At 36.9% G+C, this 25,148-nt stretch overlaps 1 protein-coding gene across 5 annotated transcripts in view; it reads left to right on the plus strand.

Annotated features, from left to right (window-relative positions):
• Cntnap5 (contactin associated protein family member 5) overlaps positions 1–24,896 on the plus strand; it is an 874,588-nt gene extending 849,692 nt beyond the window's left edge. For 4 of the 5 annotated variants that reach the window (XM_087198285.1, XM_021236419.2, XM_021236420.2 and 1 more), the window contains 3 exons: positions 10,490–10,708; positions 15,198–15,269; positions 17,971–24,896. In XM_087198285.1, coding sequence (XP_087054411.1) covers positions 10,490–10,708; positions 15,198–15,269; positions 17,971–18,167 — 488 coding nt within the window. In that variant the 3' untranslated portion in view covers positions 18,168–24,896. The remainder of the gene's footprint in view (positions 1–10,489; positions 10,709–15,197; positions 15,270–17,970) is intronic. The other variant, XM_021236418.2, reaches the window with a different exon arrangement.
• The last annotated feature ends 252 nt before the right edge of the window (positions 24,897–25,148 follow it).

Below are 25,148 nucleotides of genomic sequence, written 5' to 3' on the forward strand. Positions count from 1 at the left end.
CATTTGTTATTGGTTGATTTCTTGATAGCAGCCATTCTTTCTGGGGCAAGTGGAATCTCAGTGTTGTTTTCATCTGGATCTCTCAAATGACCAGTGATGAACAGTTTTTCATGTGTTTATTTGCTGCTTTTACTCTTTTGTCTGAGAAATGTCTATTCATTTCAGGTGCCCATTTTTGAATTGGGCCTTTATACTTGGGGGGGGGTCTGTTTTTTTGAGTTCTTTGTGTATTCTAGATAGTAGTCCTTTGTCTGAGGAACAGCTGATAAAATTTTTTTTCCACATTGTAGGTTTTCTCTTAGCTCTGTTGGTGGTTTCTCTCAGTCAGTGTTTTTAAGTTGAAATAATGAATTCTCAAATGAATTCTTATTACTATATCAACTTTTTTCCTTTGGATTCTTGTATCATATCATTTTTATGTGTCTCTGTCTATCTATCTATTTATCCATCTATTTATCTATCTATCTAATCTATCTGTCTTTCTATCCATAGGCATTCATTCTTATTTAAAGAATAGTTGTGTAAGACCTCTACTACCAGATTATATGCACAGTAGGCCCATTCAGTCATCCAAAAATGTTCATCTAGAAACTTCTCTAAGGTTGTGAAGTTGTTTCCCATTTCCCTTCACTCCCTTCCACTCCTCCATCCCTCCCTTTTTACAACAGCTTTGTTTCCCTGTACAGGTACAAATTCTCAATGATGAATGTGATGATAATATATACTTAAAATGTACCAAAATTTTAATTTAAAAAATAAGTAGGTAATTACCTATAAGCAAAATAGGGACACTTACTTCATGAAATTTATTGTCTATAGTGTGGTGTTTACCATCAGTGCCAAAAAGGTTAAAACTTGGTACAGCAGAACTCCTCTGTTAAAATATCCTTGCTCGGTAGCACTGACCAGAAGCTACAAAAATAAAAAGAAATTTTTGTAACCAGGCACAGTGGAACACACTTTTAATCCCAGCACTTCAGGATGCTGGGGCAGGAGGATTGCCAGTTCCAGTTCAGCCTGGGCACCTTAGCAATTTAGTGAGAACTTGTTTCAATAGAAAAATAATCTCCTGTACATAAAAAAAACAAACAAGCAAAACTTTGTAAGACTCATTTATTCCTTCCAATGAGCTAGGACTCACCTTCTCTGAAAGAGTTAATGTGTATAAATAGCACTGTCTAAAATTAAAGGGGCTTCTGTGAGACCCCAGGAAATGATCTTGCAATTTCCAACCTTAAAATACCTTTCCAAAAATAATTTTTTACTTTAGGAAAAAAATCATAACAAAATGCTAAGAGAATAATACTAATGAATACACTGTGTATTGTTATCTTCAAAGTAGTTACTCAGAGTATAAGATATAGACAAAAAAGATTCTTACAGCAAAGAAACAGATAATAGCACAGAACTTTCTTTTCCATTAACTAAGATCAACTAGTAGTATAAATGAAACAAGCATATATATTAAAATATTTTCATAACAGCAGAATAGATATTTTTGGGAATTATTTGAACATCTTTCCACTTTCTATTTATCTTCTACTTTGCTCTCTCTATGTATGTATATATATGTATATATATACACACACATATTTTTACTTTCTTATTCTTTAAATATAATGATTCAGGTATTCTTGAAAGATCAGCAGAAATCAGCCTCAAAAAAGCAGTCCTGACATGTCTACATTTACTTCCTAGACTCTTTTCCCTAGTCTTCAAACCCTTAGAAAAACTTTGTCACATAGGTGTTAAATCTCTTTCATGGAATAGGTCTCCTCTTGACTGTGTACTAAGATTCTGAATAGAATCTTGCCTTTTCTTATTCTGATCTTAGTAAATTCTTTTAACACAACCCAGAGGCCTTCCATATACCACTGCCTCACATCATAATGTTTATAGAATAGAGTTAGAAAGAAATCAGCTGGGCTTGGTGCTAAGAATTAGAGGGGGGCGGGTGAGAAGACATGCTTCTCATTTGGTGCCCATGGGCTTTCAGCAAGTCCTCTGAAGGAAAGGAGACTGCACTGGGACGTTGGCATGGGGTGCGAGCTCTTGGCAGCCTACGAGGAGTCCGGGCATAGGTCCTGACTTGCAAAGTGTGGAGTCATTATGGACAGAATAGATACTCTGACACTTAGTGACCAAACTTATGTGGCCACTCACAGTCCCTGTAGACAGTTCATTTACCTTTATGTCACAAGACACTGGGTATAATGAAGAGAAATATTCCATGCCCCTTCCTGGCACAGCTATAAAAAATACTAATGGAATTCTAATAAAAACTTAGCCTGCTTCTACAAAGAGGGCTCTGGAAAACATACTATTAGTGTGAAAGTAAAAGCAAAGGAAGTATATGTTTATAAATGGCCAGAATATACAAATTTGAGATAACCTATAAATACACTGCTAATTAGGATGCATTATTGTAGATATTAGGAAGTATTTACTTTTCCACTTACCAGTTCCCTTTGTTAATGTTAACTGAGCCCTCACTGTGTGTAATGGGCACTGAACTCTGGTAGATGGGATGAAGACCTGAAAAGGATAGGCTTCTTGCGAGCAAGAAGAGGGAGACAGGCTTTCTTGTAAAGCAACATCAGTGTAACCTGATAAAGCAAAGCCCTTTCAGAATATGAAAATTTTTAAATCTACATGGCTCTCAACTTTCTCTCCAAAATCATGTTTATTTTATGTAACACAGAGTTACTTTGATTTGTCATTGTCTTCTTCTTCTTTTTTTTTTTTTTTTTGGTACCGGGGATCGAACTCGGGTCCTTCTGCTTGTGAGGCAGGCGGCAGAACCACTGAGCTAAATCCTCAGCCCAATGTCATTGTCTTATTTGTGATGTATATTCTCCATGTCTTATGCTGGCTTTTCTTAGTGTCTGGGACATCCTAACCACATCCTATTCATCATTTCATCATTTATTTTTAAAAAATTGTTTGAAGTAATCTTTCTTAATTTGGCATTTCTCACAGTGTGGCCCATGAAAGATCTATGCCATAATTGCCTAAGAATGTCCCTTTAAAATGCACACTTATGTGTGGACCCTCATACCAGACCAACTGACAGAGATTCTGAAATGCACATTTTACTGTGTTTCACTAGAAGGGCTTTTTCCCATTCTCAGTGTTATCACCTGCCCTAGATTGTGCCAGAGTTTCCTTCTCTGCTCCCACATGGTCACAATGATGTCTTTCTGCTGTGAGATTTATTACATGAAATCATTGTTGCTCTGATGAAGCCATCCTTCTCAATGACTGAGAGCTGGCAGAGATGGGGGTGTCCTTGTGCTGCCACCCATTGGAAGACCACCATTAACCACAGAGTTGTGTTTGCTACATAAATATATACTTTGGAGAAGGGGAACAGAGACCATCCTGGCAGTGTAGGCAAAGGAAGGACTTGAAGCAGCTAGAATCACATCTATCCATGGCCATGCATGGAGCTTAGATTTTGTGCAGTGCAAACGGAGCTGCATTGTAGATTAGCTTGAGAGGTTGTCAGTCAGGCTAAGAAAGTAACCTGTACTTTTTACTTATCAATAATCAATACCTACAGGCAAGCAATGAGGATGACCTCATGGAAAGAAAAAAGAAGGAGCCAGGAGCCAAGAGACCTAGGTTCCAGGCTTCAATTTGCCATGGACTACAAATTTGATTTGTACAACAATTACTTGACATTATGTTTCATGATTTTCCTAAGTAGATATTGGGGAAGATTATCTTACTCTTTCTCATCTCACTATGCTATGATATTTGCATAGGTTACTGCACAAATGAACATACCACAAAAAGCATAAATGCATGAAGCAAATGCTGTGTGTGTGTGTGTGTGTGTGTGTGTGTGTGCGCACTCATGAGTTTCATCAATCCCCTTCAGAATTAAAATATTTAATGAGAGACTTTGGGCATTTCTGGAACTTACATTTTCAGACACTTTGCCCCTTTCCATAGAGCCACAATGAACTCTGAGAGAAAACCTTACTCATGCATGTTCCTCCTAGCTTCCATTAACATCAGTACTCCTTATTTATATTTTATTTCATTGCAGTATTTTACTCTTATAAGCCAAGATTGCGTGTGTTTGCATGGGTTGTTTTGTGACACTTCAGGATTCAAATGTCAGAAATGAGTTTTGACATATAGCAAATGTCATTTTACAAACTAGATAACTATCTGTTAGCAAATTGCTAATCCTATTTTTTTCTTAATATTAAAAAAGCACAAAAATTTTCCTGTGTAAAATGAGCCTGGATTTGGTCTACCCCTCTCTCGGTGTCAAACAATTGCAGCTAGGTTAAGTGCTGTGGATTCTGGTGCTAAAATTGGCTCTGAGCTGCTTTCTTTGCAGAACAAATTCACTGGGTGTAGTAGAGGAATGCAGCTTGATTTTGAAGAAAGAAGAGTGTTTGAAAATTAGTGGAGAAAGTGAGGTTTTAAAACAACCAAAGATGTTACTCTATAGTAATTTAATCAACTAAAGTTTGGGTCCTACATTTGTTCTATTTTAAGTCAGTATGATGGGAAGAGTTAGTAGGAAAATGGCACAGCAAGCACAATAGCCTTCATATTTTTGTTGTAAATATAGTATTCCTTGGGTATGTTGAGGGACATTACTAAAGGAATTTTGAACTGACAAATTATAGGAGTAAAAACTATTACTGCTAAAACTACTGCTATACTATTATTACTTCTGATAACATGCATTTATTAGGGGAGATGGCCAAAGCCCACAAAATTTCAGTTAGACAAGGAAGAATAAGATCAAGAAATCTAGGTCTGATTTTTTTAAAGTTCTTTATATATTCTAGATAGTAGACCTTTGTCTGAAGAACAGCAGGTGAAAATTTTTTCCCACATTGTGGGTTGTCTCTTCACACTGTTGGTGGTTTCTCTTGCTGTGCAGAAGCTTTTTAATAAGAATAGATCTCACTTGTTGATTGTATGTGCTAGTTCACGGGCAACTGAGGTTTTGTTCATAAAATCTTTTCCTACACCAATGTCTTCAAGAGTTCTACATAACCTCTGTTTCAGCCAGTTCAGTGTTTCTGTTTTAATAATTAGACCTTTAATCCATTTTCATTTCAGTTTAGTGCATGGCAAGAGATATAGGTCTAGTTTTAATCTTTGGCAAGTTGAAACCCAATTTTTCCAACATCATTTATTAAAGAGGCTATCTTTCCTCTAGTGAGGGTGTTTGGCTCCTTTGTCAAAGATGAGGTGACTGAGTGTGTCTGGAGTTGTTTCTGCATCTTCTAATCTGTTCCACTGGTCCTCAGGACAAATGTGTAAATACCAAATAGTTTCTCTAGTGTAGAAACTGAAAGCATAAATAAGGACTAGAAGGTATAATAGATAATATGAAATAGGAAAAAAAAGAGGCAAAGGGGAAGGGAAAGTGGGATGGGTAGGGGAAAGGAAAGAAGGAAATGGAATTAATATGAGAAAATGCAAAAATGGAAACAAAGTCTTTGTAAATAGGGAGGGATGGAGGGATTGAAGGGAGAGCAGAGGAAGGGGGAAAAGATAAGAACCAAGAGAGATTATGTAAAGGTGCAAATTTTCAATGATTAATGCCATTATATTGTATACCTAAAATGTACCAAAACAATTAATTAAAAAAAGAAATCTATTGAACACCTTTGTGACTACAATTAAGAAGAATATGCTGTATATTTGCAAATTACTAAAAGAATATGTTTTAAGTATTCTCACCGCAAAAAATGGTAAATATGTGAGATTATATGTCAAATAGATTGATTTAGCATCCCATAATGCATATTGTATCTAATTTTTTTTCTCATTGCTGAGACAAAATATCCAATATCCAAATTAAAGGAAGAAAGGTTTATTTTGTCTCCCAGTTTATAGAGCTTTCAGTTCATAGTTGGGTGGCCACAAAGCAGTGTGACATGATTGAGGGGCATCACTGAGGAGAAACAGTTCATGGCAGGCTGAAGGCAGCAAGCACCAAAGTGAGGAAGCAACAGCAGCAAGCAGCAAGCAGCAAGCAACAAGCAGCAACAACAGCAGCCCTTAGGACAGATAGTACTCACACAGAGGGTGCGGCACCCTTGATCCTAGCATCATACCATGAATCAATCTCAGAATCACATCCTTAATCCCAGCATCACACACTCTAGATCCAGACACTTATGAAAAGCCCCACCAATGACCACATGAGGCTTTAGGGTGACATCTAGACACAAGCTATATATTAATATAAATGAGCAAAAATCCCATTAACAAGTCTGTATGGGGACAAAACTATGAATTATAGTTTTCTTATATGTATTTAAATACAGTTCATGTGTCAGGGAAAATGTTTGCTGCTCAGCTATGGGGAAACAGAAGTTATATGTACATGAGCATGGTTAACCCTCTCAGGTCTGCCTTTCCACCTATAACATATCAGCATCTCATACTGCTTTCTGCATCTGGATTTAAATGCAATGATCTAGAATATAAAGGATATCAGAAAATGTGCTTTCTTAGCATTTAAAGTGTGTTTGGAGGGATAAAAACTAAGTCTATATTAAATAAGACATTTGGAAATGAGGTAGTTTTTCTTAAAAGAAACCTGTTGCTTCTCAAAATAGCCAGAGAAACCCGGAACTATGCTTGTTTGTTTGGAAATTTCATATATTAGCTTATCTTGGGAAGAGTAAAAAAGAGAATACAGGTATTTTTCAGTGGTGGGATCTTTGCATCCTCATTTGTAAGTTTCTGAGAAGCCACATGAACTGTTAAGTTTGGCTTTGTTATTCATTTTCCAGCTCAGCACATCAAATATTTCCCTCATCTTTCTCCTTATGAACATAATTTAACTGTAACTTGAAAACGGAATTAAATGGATTGGGAAATATGCTGTCTTTAATGTAGAGTTCAGTGAATTCCGTAAAATGTTCTACCAAAATAACATACTTTCCTTAGTTTTTCAGTCTATTTCTTTTAGATAATTAATGTAAAATTACTCTGAAATGTTTTTGAGGTTTCTATTTTTCATTTTTTGGGGGCAGCAGCATTGCTTAGATGAGGAGTATGGAATATCTTAGATTGAAATCTCAACTCTATAACGTAATGTCTATTAACTTCTTTTAGTCCCTGAGTTGCTTCACCTATACATTTTGGAGTATAACAAAAAATATCTGGAAGAGATTGGGAGGTAAACAGAAAAAATACTTTAAAAATCAATTATCACAGAAATATATAGCTGCTACTCAATGAACAGGGAATGCTGATATTTTGCAACTTTTAATTTATTATTTACTTATTTAACTTTTTATCTATTATTATTATACCACATATTATTTAATACTATTATAAGAAGTAAAAATTATTTGGAATTATCATAATTTTTAAAAAATTCTTTTAATGGTACATTTTAGGTATACAACCCATTTGCGTTTCTCATTGGGAACTTGTATCTTTACATGATGCATCTTGGTTCTTATTTTTTCCCCATTCCTAGCCCTCCCTTCACCCCCTCCATCCTTCCTTCTTTACAAAGACTTTATTTCCATTTTTTCCATTTCTCATCATTTTTCCTTTCCCTTCTTTCCTTCCCCTGCCCCTCCCACTACCCCTACCCCTTTGGACCTTTTCTCCCTATTTTGCACTATCAATTATTCATTCATATCATTGGTACATTTTAATCATTACAATATAATGACATTCATCATTGGAAATTTGCACCTTTACATAATCTCTCTTGGTTCTTATTTTTTACCCTTGCCCAACTCTCCCTTCAACCCCTCCATTCCTCCCTACTTACAAAGATTTTGTCCCTATTTTTTCATTTTCTCATATTAATTCCATTCCCTTCTTTTCTTTCCCCTACCCCTCCCACTTCCTTCTCCTTTGCCCCTTTTCTTCCTATTTCACATAATTTTTTAACCTCTCCTTTAGGTGAGAATCTAAGAAATCATAATCTTGAGGGCTCATAATGAGAGTTCTTTCCTCACATTAGACATTTTTGTTCTCTTTATTTCTTTCCAGAAACACCTCAGTCTCCCTTTTTAATATAATGTAGAACAAAAATATTTCCCTAGAGATAAGACTTTATCAAACATATTGCTTCCTTTAAGGAGAGAGTGACATTTTTCTGGCATTTCACCTAACTCTTATCCAGGTGCCTACAATCGTGCCTGGAGCTTTTGTTCTTGAGTCACTATGGTGAAGTCCTCCTAAGTCCTGGGCACCAATATAGGCTTCTTTCCAACTGAGTTCTGAGAATGCAACTTGGCACACTTGACGGAGGGCCGCTAGGCATAGCTAGAATGTGTGGCACTTTCCACTGCTTTAAATCTCTATGGTGCAAAAGCTCTACACAGAGGATGCTTCTTTTCTCCTGTCTTTGGCTTCTTCCTCTAAATATTTTGATCTCAAATCATACCATTTGCTAGTTGCGAATCAGTGCATATTGATAATCATAGCTGGGTACACTGAGTCCTCGTGACATGAGCTAATAGCCTCCAGTCTATTATAGCTTTTTGATTTTAAGGCTATTATGTAACCATGTGTGAGAAATCTCATAAGGGGCACTGTTTTAAAGCTCACAATGACAAATATATGTGATCTTTTCCATAGAAGGTAATAAATATATAACATGACTGTAGGATATTTATTGAATATTTAGAAGTTGATGCTTTCTTCTTAAACTCCAAGATTCTTTTATACCTGAAGAAAAGTGATATCATATCAGATCTTCATTAGTATGGTCCAGAACATCCTTACAGAACATCAGACATGGAATCATAAGCAGAACAATGGTTCACAAAGATATCCTTGTCCTCATTCCCAGGTTCTCAGAGTGTATTAGGCTATGGGGCAAAGAGGAATTAAGGTTGCAAATGAAATTAATATTTATAACAATCTGCACTTAAAATACTGAGATTTATTGGATTATCAGGATAAATCCATTGTAATCACAAGATTCTTTACAAATGAAAAAGGGAGTCAAAAGAAAAGACTTATAGGCAAATGTGACTATGATAAAAAGGGACAGAGAAAAGCAAAGTTGCTTTTCTTGGAGACAGACAAAGGAGGGTGAGCCATGGAAGTCATACGACTCATGGAAGCTAAAAATGGGAAAGACATGTTTTATCCCCAAAACCTGTCAAAGAAATGGAGTCTTCCTGACCTCTTGGTCTTTAGCCTCATAATGACTGTGCCAGAATTCTAACCTAAATTAAATTAAAGAGAATACTTTCAAGTTTAAAAGGCTTTAGCATAAAGTGTTTAAGTTTGTGGAAATTTCTTACAGCAGTCAAATAAAATTATAATACATAGTTACTGTCTTCTCCTATAAGAGATGATATTTTGGTCAATTTTACATGGTTGTTGAAGGGCAGAGTAAAATGAGGGCAAAAAGTAAAGAAAGTATTTATAAAAGATGTTAAATCTTCATTTTCTACCACGTCCTCCATTTCCTTAATGCTAACAACAGAATACAGCTTAGAAATCAATGAAGACATCCTGACAATTTATAAATCCAAACAAAATTATAAGGGATGCTGGTACATAGGAAAATCCCTGACCCTGTTCCAGGAAATAAAAGGATTGTCCAGATAAAATAACCATTCGAGCCATCTAGTCATGTTAAAAGTATAATATCTTTAAAATGGTGCATAATGTATTGCAGTTTTATTTAATTGCATTGTAGCAATTTATTCAAATGACCATTTTAAGAGAAAGAAACAGAACACAAAATAATATTACCACAAATCTTGAAAAGAATGACACATATTATCTTGTTGAGAATTGCAAATAGTTGCATCATCTTTTATAAAGATTAAACACTTCTTTGGAAAATTGAATGCTATCCAAAAAAAGTTTCTTTCTCATCAGTGAGTATCATGGACAGAACCAGAACAATGAGAAATTTTGACTAGGTCAGTCGGTACAAATGTTTGCAAACAAAGAACAGGGTAAAACTCTGGGAGAATGACTGCAACTTCTAACCTTATCTGTCTATCCTTTTTTTTTCTTCTGCTGCATTTTTTTTGTACCAGGGATCAAACTCAGGACCTTGTGCTTGTGAGGCAAGCTGCAGAACCACTGAGCTAAATCCCCAGCCCTCTTCTGCGGCATTTTTGGGGGAAGTGTTGGAAGGTTCACTAATGATCTACATCCAAAGGCAAATGGTGCTGAAGAAAATGATACAAACTCTATCAAACATCTAGTGTATATAACTAATTCACTGTCTTTTATACAGTTCCTAAAATATGCACATGAAATGTAGAAGTTTGAAGTATTTTTTTTTAATCTCAAAGCAGACAGGGCAGTACCAGTTTCCTAGGAAGTATGGTTGATATATTGATTCTTGCAATGGGATGAAGTTGAAGAGAGGAGGTGAAAAGAGATAGCAGGAGTGTTTTCTTTATTCAAAGGATGAGAAAATAATTTTGTTATCTTATTCAGTACTCAAAGAGGGCACATAGCATGTTTTTGGAGGAGAGCCTTCTGACTGTCTTTTTCATTGCAGAGAATATTGGATTGGATTCTGAAATTGCTAAAGCAAACACCGTGGGCTTTGTTGGATGTCTATCTTCAGTCCAGTACAATCACATAGCACCGCTGAAGGCAGCCCTGCGTCATGCCAACATTGCACCTGTGACTGTACATGGGACCTTGAAAGAATACAGCTGTGGCTTCATGGTGGATTCAGATGTGGATGCTGTGACCACTGTACATTCTTCATCAGGTTTGGTCCAAAGAGTGCTCAATAGAACTTCCTGAAGTAGCACACTTTTGGTGTATTCCAGAAATCTCCAGCTTAAAAGCTCAGTCAGTATTACTCAGTTCCTTCCCTTCCATGCTTACAGCTGATTACAAATTATTGCTGGCTTCCCATGAGTGCTCTTAATCTTCATATGAGAAGCAACTAGAATTAAAAGCATGGTTGCTTAAATTACATACATATATACATAGTATATGCATGTTTGTATTTGTATGTAGTCACTATTACTTAAGTGGCTACTGTTCTGAGAATTAAATTATTTAGGAGTTAGGGAGGCAGGAGACTGGTTGCTGAACTAATATAATTCATATATTATGATAATCAGCATAATTATCCAACTTTACCAAGAATAACTAAAAATAAAAATTGTGCATACTCAAGATGTATGATGTGATGATTTGGTATACATATGTAATATGTAATGATATAACAATGCAATTGATAGTCACATCCATCACCTCACATAGTTACCCTTGTGTTTATGTATATTTCTCATGAGGACACTTGAGATTTAGGCTATTAGAAAATTTCAAGAAAAAAATCCAGTATGATTAATTGTAGTATATTGCATTAGATCAGCAAAACACATTCATTTTATAACTCAGAGCTTATGAATTTTATCAGTCAATCATCCAGTTTCTCTATATCTTATGTCCCAACAATCACCATTGTACTCTCTGCTTCTATGAATTTAGCTGACTTTAGATTCCATGTATAAATGAAATCATGTAGTCTTTCCCTTTCTTTCTGTGGCTGGTTCATTTCACTTGATATAATGTCCTCTATTTTCATCTCTGTTGTTGTTGCAAATGGTGTTAGTATGTTTTCAAGGCTGAATAATATTTCATTTTGTTTGTATATACACATACCACATTAAACACACAAACACATACATGCATACATACATACACACATATATGTACATCTATATATATTCATCCATTGACAAACGGGTTATTTCCATACTTTGAATACTAAAATATTCATATACTGGCATGAGTATGGGGGTATAGATATCTTAGAGGCAACCTGTACCCTGATTTCACCTTATACTCTATTATAAAAGCACACTGACCAAAATAATGTAATAACTGGCACAAAAATTAGCATATAGACCAATGCATCAGAGTAGAGAGCACAGAAATAAGCCCAGTTATACATGCTCAACTAATATTTCACAAGCATTATGAGAATACATGAAGGGGAAAGAACAACTTTTTAAATAAATGATGTTGGAAAAACTAGATATCTAGATCCAAAATACTGAAATTTGATTTTTTCATCATCATATAAAGAACTTAACTTGAAATGAAGAATAAAGCCTTACATTTCAGATAGAAAACATAAAATTTCTGGAAGAAAACGTACAGAAAAATGTCTTTACCTTAGTCTTGGGAGTGATTTTTTTTTGTATTAAATTCTTTTATTGGTACATTGTAGGTATACAACACAATTACATTTCTCATTGGCAATTGTACCTTTATATAATGCATCTTGGTTCTTATTTTTTCCCCATTCCTAGCCCTCCCTTCATGCCCTCCACCCTTCCTTATTTACAAAGACTTTATTTCCATTTTTTCCATTTCTCATCATTTTTTCCTTTCCCTTCTTTCCTTTCCCCTGCCCCTCCCACTACCCCTACCCCTTTGGACCTTTTCTTCCTATTTGACATTATCAATTATTCATTCTAATCATTGGGACATTTTAGGTATACAATATAATGACATTCATCATTGGAAATTTGCACCTTTACATAGTCTCTCTTGGTTCTTATTTTTCACCATTGCCCAGCCCTCCCTTCAACCCCTCCAGTCCTCCCTATTTACAAAGATTTGGTTCTTATTTTTCCATTTTCTCATATTAATCCCATTCCCTTCTATCCTTTCCCCTAGCCCTCCCACTTCTTTCCCCTTTGCCTCTTTTCTTCCTATTTCACATTACCTATTATACATTTTGTTCTTATTTACACTTTCAGTTTCCTCACACCAGAGAAACTATTTGGTATTTACACATGTGTGTCCTATTTATTTCACTTAAGAGTATTGCCTCAATATGCATCCACTTAGCTATAAATGTCTCTAATTTCTCATTTTTTATGGCTGAGTACTACTCCATTTTATAAAAAAAAACACATTTTCTTTATCCAGTCTCCAGTTGATGAGCATTTGGGCTGTTTCCAAGTTTTAGCTATTACAAACTGTGCTGCTATGAACATGGGTGCACATATATCACTGTGGTATGATTCTTTTAATTCTTTGGGGAAGATGACTTTTTTGATATGATGAAAAAAGAAAATGTAGACAACAAAATAAAAAATAAATGAGACTACATCAAGCTAAAATGATTCTTCACAGCAAAGGAAATGATAAAATGAAAAGGGAATCTATGGAATGGGATAAAATATTTACAAAATACCTGTGATAAGACATTAAAATTCAAAATATACAAGGAACTCATACAGCAAACTAATAACCCATTTAAAATAAAGCCAAATGTCTGAGTAGACATTTTTCTAAAGATGCTGTACAATGACTGGTAGATATATATGAAAAGGTGCTCAAAATCATTAATAATCAGCAAAATGCAAATCAAAATTACCATTAGGATGGCCATTATCAAAAAGGCAAACATAGGAAGTTCCCATGAAATGTTTATGTATGTAAAATTTAGCTGGTTGGATATGTAGATGTAGAGATGTGACTAAGTATTTAAGTTAAGGCATTTGTTTGTGGGTAAGGATTGTTAAAGCTAAAATATCACTGTAGGGTTTGAAAAGACACATTACGAAGATAGGGCACATTCCTGAAATAAATGGGTCATCACACTCAGGATTACTTTGCAGAAAATCTTCCTCAAGCATGTATAGAAGCAGTGTGTGTGTATGTGTGTTTCTAATCATGTTTCTGATGCAGTCATCTTATCAGTTCTGAAAGTTTTATCTATAGCTTAAATAAACACTAGGGAATTAGAATTAATAAACTGAATTGATACACATTAATCTAATAACATCAAAATATTCTAGAGATGGAGAAATCTGGGTTAAAATCAAGGCAACATTGGCTTATAATGTTAAAAAGTGGTAAAGGAGGAACCCAGGTAAATTAGAGTAAGAAAAAGCCAAGATATGAACCCTGATGGGTAGTTGAAATTTGTATATTTATAAAGAGGCAGGAAGAATTCCAGTAAGGAGGATTGGGACAGGAGTAGACAAGAATAATAAGCTTTTGAGGACATAGGAAATGGAATAATTACTCAATGGGTTTAGCTCAGGGATTCCTTGCTTCCTTTGCTCCTTCTTCCTTCCTTCCCTCACCTTCTTTCCTTTCTTGTCTCCCTTCCTCCTTTTCCCCTTCTTTCCTTCCTTACTCCTTGCCTCTGTGTTTTCCAACATCTTCCACCATACATTTTCTCTCCCATACTACCTTTCCTCTTCTCTTCTATGTTCTCATTTTTCACCTTGGTGTTTTCCTGGTCACCGTGGAATATGGTAGAAAGAGCCTGAATGGGAGAGGTAGATACCTTAGTCTATATTCTGACACTGAGCAAATTTTGTAATGTCTTCAATCATGTTGTCTTTTCTGTCAAAAAATTACTCTTTGTCATTTCCTGAGGATTAAATGATAAATAATAATGATGGTTGTTATTTATTAGATGTGTAATATCTACCAGCTAGAATTTTATATGTATTATACACAAACATATACATATTACAGCCCTTTTTTTTTTTTTTTTTTTTGGTACCAGGGATCAAACTCAGGTCCTTGCGCTTGTGAGGCAAGTGACAGAACCACTGAGCTAGATCCCTGGTCCTACAGCCCATTTTAAATGCATGTGCAAATTGTTATTTAAAAAATAGATCTTGAGCAACGTCCGTAGTCCACCAAATGTTAGAACAAATATTCAGAACGAGACTTATGTGTCTCAGAATTTGATGCTTTGTATTTTCTTGTACTGTATTGAGTAAGATACATAGCCTGTATTTGTACCATGTATGCTAATGGACACACAGTACAATTGCTTTCTTGGTGAGGGCTATTCCTGGGGATGTTAATTCTCCAGCACTTTTTTCCTTTGCCAGTGGTCTCAGAATCCTCTTGCAATTGAGGAAAACACTTAAGTAGAGAGGCCCCTATGATTGAGGTAGGATCCATTGTCATGCACAGAAACTGTCCACCAAAGCCCAGGAGGACCTCAGGGAAAGGCTGAGGGCATATGGCCCAGCAACTTCCAGAATCTGACTCCGTTCTTTACCCTACTGAATATATATTAGCTAGCAAGTCTTGGATCTCTAGGTTGGGAGCAGTTTATTTCAGATGTTTTCACTTTTGTTTGGGATCCTCCCAAAACACCAATTCCAACTATTTGAGAGTACATGGTACAGCCAACAGACATGTATCCTCTCTTCCAGTGCTTTGAAGGAAGACTGAAATTTCATGTCTTTTACCCCTCTTAGATCCCTTTGGGAAAACAGATGAGCGGGAACCACTCACCAACGCAGTTCGAAGCGATTCTGCAGTCATTGGAGGTAAACTATTCTTTGTTGTTGGAAGCAGAAAAGATATATATAACCCTGTACCTGATGCCTTCTCTAACTATGGCCACCTAGTGTTCAGAAGTCCACATTGTCTACCAGACCATAAGCCTTTCAGGAATAGTCACATATGCCAAAGGACCAAAGACAAGCCCTGCCCCTGTGCCAGCAGATCTGCGAATTCTTCCTGCCTCTAATGTACCAGACAGCTGAGCACAGAGTCAATGGCTGGAGCATTCATTCACTTACAGACAGGCAGCCTGTTCCTATTCATCTCATCCAGTTGTCCCTTTTCCTGAAGCATAAACAAATCAGACCAATAAAGCTACACAGGGGAAGAAGCTACCTTGGGGCAGACAGATGGGCAAAGCCACAGTCCTGTTCGTCTTTCTCTACCAAGTGATTTGGATTCGATTTAATGAATGGAGAGAAGCCCTCAGGACTGCAGTTCCAAATCCAGCACACATATGGCTACAGGTGAAGGTCTTGTCTGTACCACTGTCAGCTCAGCTCCTGCCTCCCTCCTTCCCTTTTCCATTTTTCCAACTGTGGCCTCTCCCCTTTTTATTCTGCCTTCAGATTGGCTGCTGCCTACCTTAGCTTGATATTTCCATCTGGGTCTGGAATAGAAAATGGCTCCCGAACTTTGTTTATTATAAGATGCCTGAGAGAGACTAAATTCATTTTCATATGAGACCCATCACCCAAGCAGATACCCTGTCCCTGCCTTCTGGCAGTGTGGATGAACTGATCCACACCAGGTGGAGTTCTCCTTTAAAAGCTGGCACTACCCATGCATTTACCTTGTATTTACTGTGCCCTGCTATGGGTCAGGCCCTGTGCTAAATGCAGGGACACAGGATGAAAGATATGGACACTGCCTCTGTAGAACTCACAGCCTGGCTGGGGAAAGGATGAGCAGGCAGACAGCACTAGATGCAGGGAAGACTTGGGAGGGAGAAAGCACTCAATGCACTTGGACCCCAGGTGCGCCATGGCTGTTAAAAAATTAGGAGAACAGTGACCTTTCATTAAGGAAGTCCATGAAACCTCAACTGAATTTCTGCTTCAGGGAAGACAGTTGAACTTAATTTTTGTTGGCACTAGGAAAATGTAGAAAGTAGTTTGTACCAGTTTCTCTTCCTGTACTTTTTCATTTGACAAGTGGAGAAAAGACTTTTGTGACTGCTGACTTTTCACCATTCATTTGCATGCTTCTGTGAGTTTCCTTAAGTGTAGGAAAGTCATCCTAACCCTACTGGCAAGTTCCTAGAGGCTTGTACAGCATCTAGTTCTGAATAACTGATGCACTAGAGGGATAGAAACCATTTCCTCTTTCCTACCTTACAGCTGCAGCCCACTGATAGGAGTCACTCACTGCCACCCCATACTCATAGATGTGTTAACTTTGGTGGTTTTACTCTGGCTTTTTCTAAAGTAATTTGAGAATGTGTTATATAATAACTTAGGAATATAGAAAAATATAAGCAATCTTTAATTTTTTCCAAACCCTATAAAAAAGTTGGTGGAAGACATTCCATCAATGTATTTAAGTCTCCATTGTCCACGCCTATGTAAATCATAGTGCAAAGTGTCCAACCATATTTCTAAAATAGACATTTTATCAATACTATACTACTTAGAAAAGTGAAATACCAGAATCTGCAGTTTATTAACAATGAAATGGTCTTTGACTATCAAAAATATTTTAAGCGTTTTAATGCTGAAAATTCTACTAATGCTGAAATTCTACTAATGCTGAAAATTCTAAGTGTTTTAATGCTGAAAATTATGTAGACACATTTTCCCTCTTTCACATTTTTACCACCCTTTTGTTTTACTGTTTTTTGTTGGTTTTTTTTCCCACGAGAGAGTTCTTGGCAAAAGTAAGGGTGAATCTTTAGAGTCAGTGAGGACAACTCATAGAATCGATCCAGGAAAATCATATAGGAGTAAAGGTGAATGTGATAGACTGGGAAGAAACTGTCATTTCCATCCAATAGGAGTTTCACAAGGACAGAGTTGTGCCAGCTCTGAATTGTTCAAGTCTGGCAGAATACAGAGCAGTATAAGAATGCCCTAACTTGTTGGTAAGCATTTCATGATTAATGAATCCTTTCTAGTAAAACAAACACATAACACAAGGCAAATTTACATAAGGGAGTATATATTGGGATAAAAGGCATTTAAATATTTTATTCTAGGGAATTCTAAAAGGCTTAGTTGCATGACAACAGTGAAAAATATTAATTCATATAATTTTAGCACAATATTTTAAAGATCTTGAAAAACTACCAGGAGACTTTTGCTGGGCTGGGGACATAGCTCAGTGGTGGAGCATTTCCTCAGCATGTGAAAAGTCCTATGTTCAATCCCAGCACCCACACAAAACAAAACAAACAGAAAACAGAAGTCCTTTTCTATTCCAATTGCATATTTGTAAGATGATTTTTAGGCCATTTTAAAAAACCCGCTAAGATTTAACCTGGCTTTTTCTGTCACTGATCTTAAGGAAAATGTTTTAGTCTTTATAATAATTGAACACTGAATGCATTGCAGCAGTCTTTAATTTTAGACAGGTGGCAGAGTTGTGTTTGTTTTGTTTTCTGAAAGTGCTTCTTTGTCTACCCTGAATTTTCTCTGCTTAGAAATGACCTGTGACATCTGTTTTCTCCTCCCCTCTCTTTTCCTGCAGGAGTGATAGCAGTGGTGATCTTCATCACCTTCTGCATAGTTGGGATCATGATCCGCTTCCTGTACCAGCATAAGCAGTCCCCTCGCACTAACCAGATGAAGGAGAAGGAGTACCCTGAGAACTTGGACAGCTCCTTCAGGAACGATATTGACTTGCAAAACACAGTGAGCGAGTGCAAAAGAGAATATTTCATCTGAGAAACTGCAGGGCCACCCAATAATCATTTTGTAGTTGTTAACTTTTTCTCCCTCTCTCTCTCCTGTATTTTAATTTTTTTGTTCTCTTTCTCTTAATTGCTTGTCATTTGTTTTTTGGAACATATCTGCATCTGCTACAGCATCGATCCACTTGACCCAGCTCAGGAGACCAGGCAGCTATGGCCACTCCTTCCTCTCTGACACATCCACCTCAGTGAAAATTATCATGCAAGGCACAGACTTTACTGTTCTAGACAAGGAAGAGACACATGTGTGCACATTGGCATGTTTAGCCTTATGTTCCAGTTTCTGAAATTCACTCTGTTTTTCAGTCACTGTCTCGCAGTCTTACTTTGAACTTGAGTTTTGTGATATAGGCATTTAACAGTCATCCCTGATATCCCCCCGTGTCTCAAGTCCATTTGTACCAGGAAACCCAGGGTGACAGATACATACCCTTCAGGCCTGGTTGGCTTCGATGGTATTTTATGAAGCACAAGACAGGTGTGTTTGTTTTGGTTTCATCTCCTTACCACAAGTGGTCCTTTGCCCCATTCATCACCCTTTTTTTTAAACTATTACTTTCACCCTCTGGATATTTTCAAATATAGGCTTGCAAATAGTAGTGAGCAGCTACTTTGCGCCTTTCTGTCTTCTGGGGCTAACACTGTAGACCAGCACACAATAGCATCAACCTAGAGGAAGAATTGAATAGTAGCTTGAAAATAGGAGGTAAAGAAAGCTGCTAGGAAGTAGATGTTTTTTAACTTCTTGAGATTATTATACTGAGATAAAAATAAGTATAGATATACACTTGTAAGTTATGCAGGATAAAGAATTTAAATAAAAATCTAAAATAGTATCTGGTTCCATGAAAAATCTTAAATCCCCTGAACTCAGCTTATAAAAAAAAAAACTTCATGAAAGAAGAGAAATACTAAACAAAATTCTTCCCTTTGATCCAGTCACAAAAGATTTGATACAGAAAGTGAGTGCAGATTTTTAGGCTTCATGATTTAGAACAGATATGATGAGCCAACTTCTGACAATGGAGCTGTTGTCCAGAGGTTTAGGATACACTGACATATGTAGCATTGTGGTCACCTCCATCTGACCCACTGCTTGATTTTAGAGAAGCCCTTAGATTCTGAAGCACATCGCCTTTTCAAATCTGTTACATGTAAGTGTGTAATAGTAGCCCTTTTACACACAGTTTTTGTTAGACTTACTTTCCCAGATGAGGTGGTGACAAAGCTCAGGCTCTTTGCCCTCTATAACAAAACCATGGGATTCACTGCTTCAAAAGGCCTCACTGCTTATCTATGGGTGGTAGCAGGAACTCGGATGATTTTGCTGTAGCATAAGCCTAACTTTCTTCCTCTCCACCTTGGAAAAAAAAAAGACCAGAGGAAAACAATATAAATGTCAACAGAATGATCAACAGGTGTGGAAAGTACTTATTGTTGCTCTTTACAAGGTAGATTTGATTTGCAAGACAGTTACCACATCACTGTTAGCCGGCCTTGACAGCTAACTAGCAGACTGTCCACCTTGTTGTCAACATGTCTCTGGCCTCTGATTAACACTCCCCCTAGATGAGGAGGCTCACAGTGAGAAGCTTACTAGCTGCACTCCATTTCCAGTCTGCAGCTTTTCTTCCAGCTTCAGAGTTTGTGACATGAGGATTGAGTTGGTTATAGTATTTCTCAATTCTGAAATTTCTAAATATATATCCTTTCCTTAAAATTTAGTGTGGATTCTTAATCACTCCATCCTTTAGGATATAATTATGCTTTTATAGTAAATTTAATTTCAACTGATTCTAAGGAGAATCCATTTTCTAAATTTTTCTAGCTTTCTAAGACGAATGATTGCATAACAAAGGAAAGCTCTTTATATATGGCATCCCCTGCCCTTTCTTGCCTTTTCCGAGTTTTCACTGTTGAATTTCTATTTCTATCAAAAGGCTACTATAAGTCAGCTTTTTGCTTGGCTACATATTCCTGTGTCACATGAAATAAAAGCCACCATGACTTGTACTGTGTTTAGCTGGAAGCATCTCCATTAATGTAATAGAAAGAAAAGTGTGAGGAATAAAATTGGAACACTTCCTTATTCAAGTCTCCAAGAAGCCATAGCTGTACTTTGCTGACATGGTGCTGGTAGAAGAAATGGAGGACTAGGAAAGTAGATGCTGTCTCATCTACTTCTATGCTCTTGGAGATATTCTCGTAGGGAGGAGAATTTAGGGAAGCTACACCCTTCCCAGATCTGCACCACAGACTGCAGTGGCACCCTTTCAGCAGCCGCAGACTGCATACACACACTTACTATGCCTGACACCTAAAGAAGACACGTGTCAGAACACTGCACTCTGCACCTCACCATTATAACTAGTCTCAGGGCTAAATCTGAATTATTTTATACAGGGTTGGATTATGTCATAACCCCTGAAAACACTATGACTTTTACCAGATGTTTCTGAAAAGCAAGCAGTCTGCACCCTCCAAAACCAAAAACATACTTTAAAATGGGAAATCAGTGCTAACTATGCCTGCCTTTCCTCTGAAGTACCAAGATCTATTTGGTTTTATGTAATTATTCAATCGTGTGTTTCAAGAAACTGTAATCTAAAACTCCACTTTGAGAGCATTTGAATCCCTTAGCAACCTTTTTTTACTACGGTAGTCAAGTTTCCTGACTGCATGTCCCCAGACATCTAGACCTCCATAATCTCCTCCTCTATAACACTCAGGCTCTGGTAACTGCTATTTACAAAAATATATTGGAATATGATTGCTTTACAGTAAAACCAAAAATACCTGTGCAATTTCACATTCTAAAGGAGCTATTTCCTTGATATTAGTTCCATCAAACAAATCAATTTATACTAGTGACAGTGTATTTATTTACCCTAAAATATATTTAATACCAACTATGTCATTCATTGTGTCTATAGGCTAGCTTGCCATAATTTCTGTAAGAATTCATCTAGAGAAATAGATATTTGCCATTTCTCTAGGTATATTTTTATGAATAGTTTAGCCTCTTCTGTTCACTCTCAACTACACATTGGAGATTTATTTTAAGGATCCTGGGGCTAATATTTTAACATTTTTTTTCTCTTTACTAATAACACAGGTGACACTAACTTGACTTTTGCCTTTTGTCACAATCCTGCCCACCACAGTGATCAAAATGAATAGACTGTTCTTTTCTTTCTGTGCTCCTTCATCAAATATATATTGAATGCCCACCACTCCAAGGGTTGTGCTAGGGATTGGATATACAAATAGAAACTGCATCTTGCTCTTGACCCTGAGAAGTTCACAGTTTAACAAGGGAAGCTCATATTGTTGTAATAATAGTGCACATAACGTGCTATGGAACATAGAGGAAAGATCCTTGACAGATGTTTTGTACACTGCTTGCTGGAGACTTCATGAACCAATACCTTTCTGGACATACATATAACTTTGTATTGAATTTATTACTCCCACCTGCAATAAGCTTCTTTGTTTCTTCTCTTCAAAGCATATATCTATCTATGAAGATGGATTTCTATAGAAGGAAGTGAATTGTTTGTTGGAGAAACAAGAATAAATAGCCTTTACCTTGAACATACTTTGAAGGAAGCTGAATTCTGTAACCTCTGTTTCAGTTCAGTTGGGGAATTTTAAAAGTCTGGCCTCACATGTGTCTGATCCAAGTGAAGACTTGGAATCCTATTCGAGGTGCAAAATATCAGACTCTACTTCTGCCTCCCCTCTTCTCTTTTCTTAGTTCTTTTCTTGCCCTCACTTATATGATTACCTGCCCTCACTTATATGATTACCTGCCATCGCCTCTCTAGATGCTCCTGAAGGGGGCTTGTCGTAGTCCAGCCCTTCCTACAACCCTCCTTCAATCTGGTGAGCCACCTTAGGGAAATCTCTGAGCACACATGAGTCTATCCTTGAGAAAACAACTGACTAAAAATGTTGTCCATTTAAATGAGACTTTCTTTCTATGCCTGTTGTGAACCTTTCCAATCCTGAAAGTCATGGATGCCCTCTGTCTGCCCCGCTTTAATTCCATTAGAGCAGTTGCACTGGGAAGGTACAAGGTATCTTCATCAAGATATCCAAGGCTTTTTGAATCTTTCATTAGACAAATCTTTGTCAGTGTAGCCACCATCTTCCCTGGTTTCTTTTGAATTTCCCCAGTACTATAATCCATCAAACATTTATTGCCATAGCATCCTGCCAAGAGGATTTTAAGGTACCTGTATGGTTGTGCCATTCATTCTTTCTGAAGCTAAAGGCTTGCATATATTTAGTCCTCAATTGTCCTGCAGGCCAGGTGTGGACTAAATAAATAAATAAGATCCATTGTTTCTGCAAATGGGGTAGGTTAATGGAAGAAGGTGGAGGAAATCTCAAAACTTTTGGAATGCTTAGAGGATAACGGAGTGCTGTCTCATGTCCTTCATGCATTTTGAAAATGTTTTCTTTAAAGACACATAGTGTCTTTAACTGAGTTACTTCTATACACTATTCTTGGATTTTTTCTTAACCTCTACTCTCCACTCACCCACTTTCACTTGTTAAGTGGCTAGTTTTCAGATTTTAGTTGTTTCTACTTCTCATCTCCAAAAAACTGTACAATCTAGAGGGGAAAAGTAACACACACACACACACACACACACACACACACTGTAAAAATAAGGCTATTACCCAAGCATTCTCCAGGAGTTTACATACATATCTATTCAGTATGGAGAGAAACATTCACATTTTGTGTTTTGGTTTGATAGTTATTTGAATCCTTCATATAAAATTTTAATAATTATCTGTTTTGGTATTTTTGAGTGATTTTTTTCCTCTTATTTTGTAGTAAGGTATTCCAAGGAAGTAAGTAAAGGCACATTTTCCAGTGAAATATTGGACTTTGTATGTTAGTAGTCTTGTCTTTTGTAAGAGACTGAACAGAAAGAAGCAAGGTTTAAGGGAAAAGTTGCTTTGGGTATTTCATCCAGACCTGCTAGCAACATGTCGAGGAGAAAGAGGCAGGCGACTCATTGCAGCAGTCATGGCTGTTCACTCCCAGCATAAATCAGTGGCGATTTCTCTTCCCACTTTTCTGTCTCTTAACTCAGGAGTCTCTTTGGCATTTGGACCCTTGTCTTACACATGAGGGAAGAGGCAATATCATGGGCTTTAGTTGTGGAATTTTCTATTCACTTTGCATGGTGTTTTTTACTCTTCCAAGCCCTACTCCAACCACATTTTTTTCAAGATTTTTATTTCACCAGGATTTTTCCAGGGTGCTTCAGGACTAATATCACCAAGTATTCACCAGGTGAAGCACCTAAACAAAGATTTAAGGAAAATAAACTATTAAAACCTCCTTAGGTCCACAACCCTAAATGAGAGTTGCCCATGGGGAGAAATCCTATGATCCTGGAATCAGTCTAATAGCCTTTCTGCCTCTTCCCTTGGTCCTGCCATCCATTGTCATGTCATAATGATAACAAGAGATGATGCCCTCCAGCCTTTACATTGCATACTCCAGCCTCCCAACATATAACATCATCTCGAAACTAGATATTTTCCTCAGTTCTTCCCAGTGGCACAGGAAAATTCTTTCCAAAATAACAGGATTAAACTAAGGGAATAGATCTAGGTCCTTGACCAAAGGTTACACTAGCTGTATTAGTGCTTATAGACTCGTCTTTCACTAGTACCATACAGAGTATGGAGAAAAGCTCTGGACATGCAGAAGGAACATTCCACTGCCCTGTGGCCTCTTTGAATGACCTCTGACAGACAGTCACATTCAGTCCAACTTTTTGGGATATGGATGGGCATCTGCCTAGTCATATTTTTCGTTACAGTCAAGTCCTACTCCAAAGGTTTTACCTGAACCATTAACATAGTCTCTTTTCTTTGAATGGCAGCATCAATGTGTAATCTTATCCAGCCTTAAATATTCTTGCAAAAAATACCAAACCTTGATAAAAGTAGAATCTTCATATTGTGAGAGGGATTTTTTGTTTGGTGAGGCCTGAGATCAAAAATTTTCTTCTTCTGAATTTGGCACGCATCCTGATACCCTACGGTGTCTTGAGCAGGCACTTCCCTGGCTGACTAGCCTAGGGCCTGAAGTCGGCTGTGTATAAATGAATGCACATAGTCACATTCCAATAAAACCTGGCTTGTAAGGGCAGGAAATAATTCAGATTTAGTTCTTGGAATTTAATTTCTTAGTCCCAAAGGTAGAACATTATAATGTCCATTTCAAATGAGAAATTAATCTCCCTCTGGCATGTTTGGGGCCTTCTTTTATGAAAAGTGAGAGAGCAAGGAAAATTAATTCTAAGTAAATAATCAACATGCCCCCAATATAACTATATATACATATATATAAATGTTAGAATATTTATTATGGAAAAAGCACAAAAAAGCAAAATAGATCGTCTCCTATGTGGATCTGCTGGAGTTTCCCTTTGGATCTTCTAATTTTTGTTCCTGTAACAGAGACCTAAGTGATGTTGTCTCATTCCAAGTCAATTTTGTAGGTCACATAACATGTCTTAATACACTGTATGGAAAAAATTAAAGTTAGTTTTAGATTTCTTTGTTTTCTATGGTTATTGTTGTACAGAAGAAAGACATAAACTGTAAATAATGTATATTTAATAAAGAGAGACTTTTGTATGATTTTATGTGGAAGACAAATGTGTCTTTCTGTGTGGTTCTTGGATTAATGAAAGAATCAAACAATTAGTCCCTGAGCTCCATTTTTTCCTTAGTCCATTAACTTCCAGACAACATGACCTGTGGGTTTGCTGGAGAAACATGAAACTCTTACTCCGTGGGTTTATTGATTCTGATATAGCTAAAATGCCATCCTGGGCCCTCTCATCATTTGGCTGAGTTATCCTAGACTGCACTTCTAGCTCAGAAGTGTACAGGAGCAAGCTCTTGGATGTGGTATGAA

The sequence above is a fragment of the Heterocephalus glaber genome, unplaced genomic scaffold, assembly GCF_053883595.1.
Source record: "Heterocephalus glaber isolate CG9 unplaced genomic scaffold, H.glaber_assembly_v1.0 deba00000347, whole genome shotgun sequence".
Lineage (NCBI taxonomy): Eukaryota > Metazoa > Chordata > Mammalia > Rodentia > Bathyergidae > Heterocephalus > Heterocephalus glaber.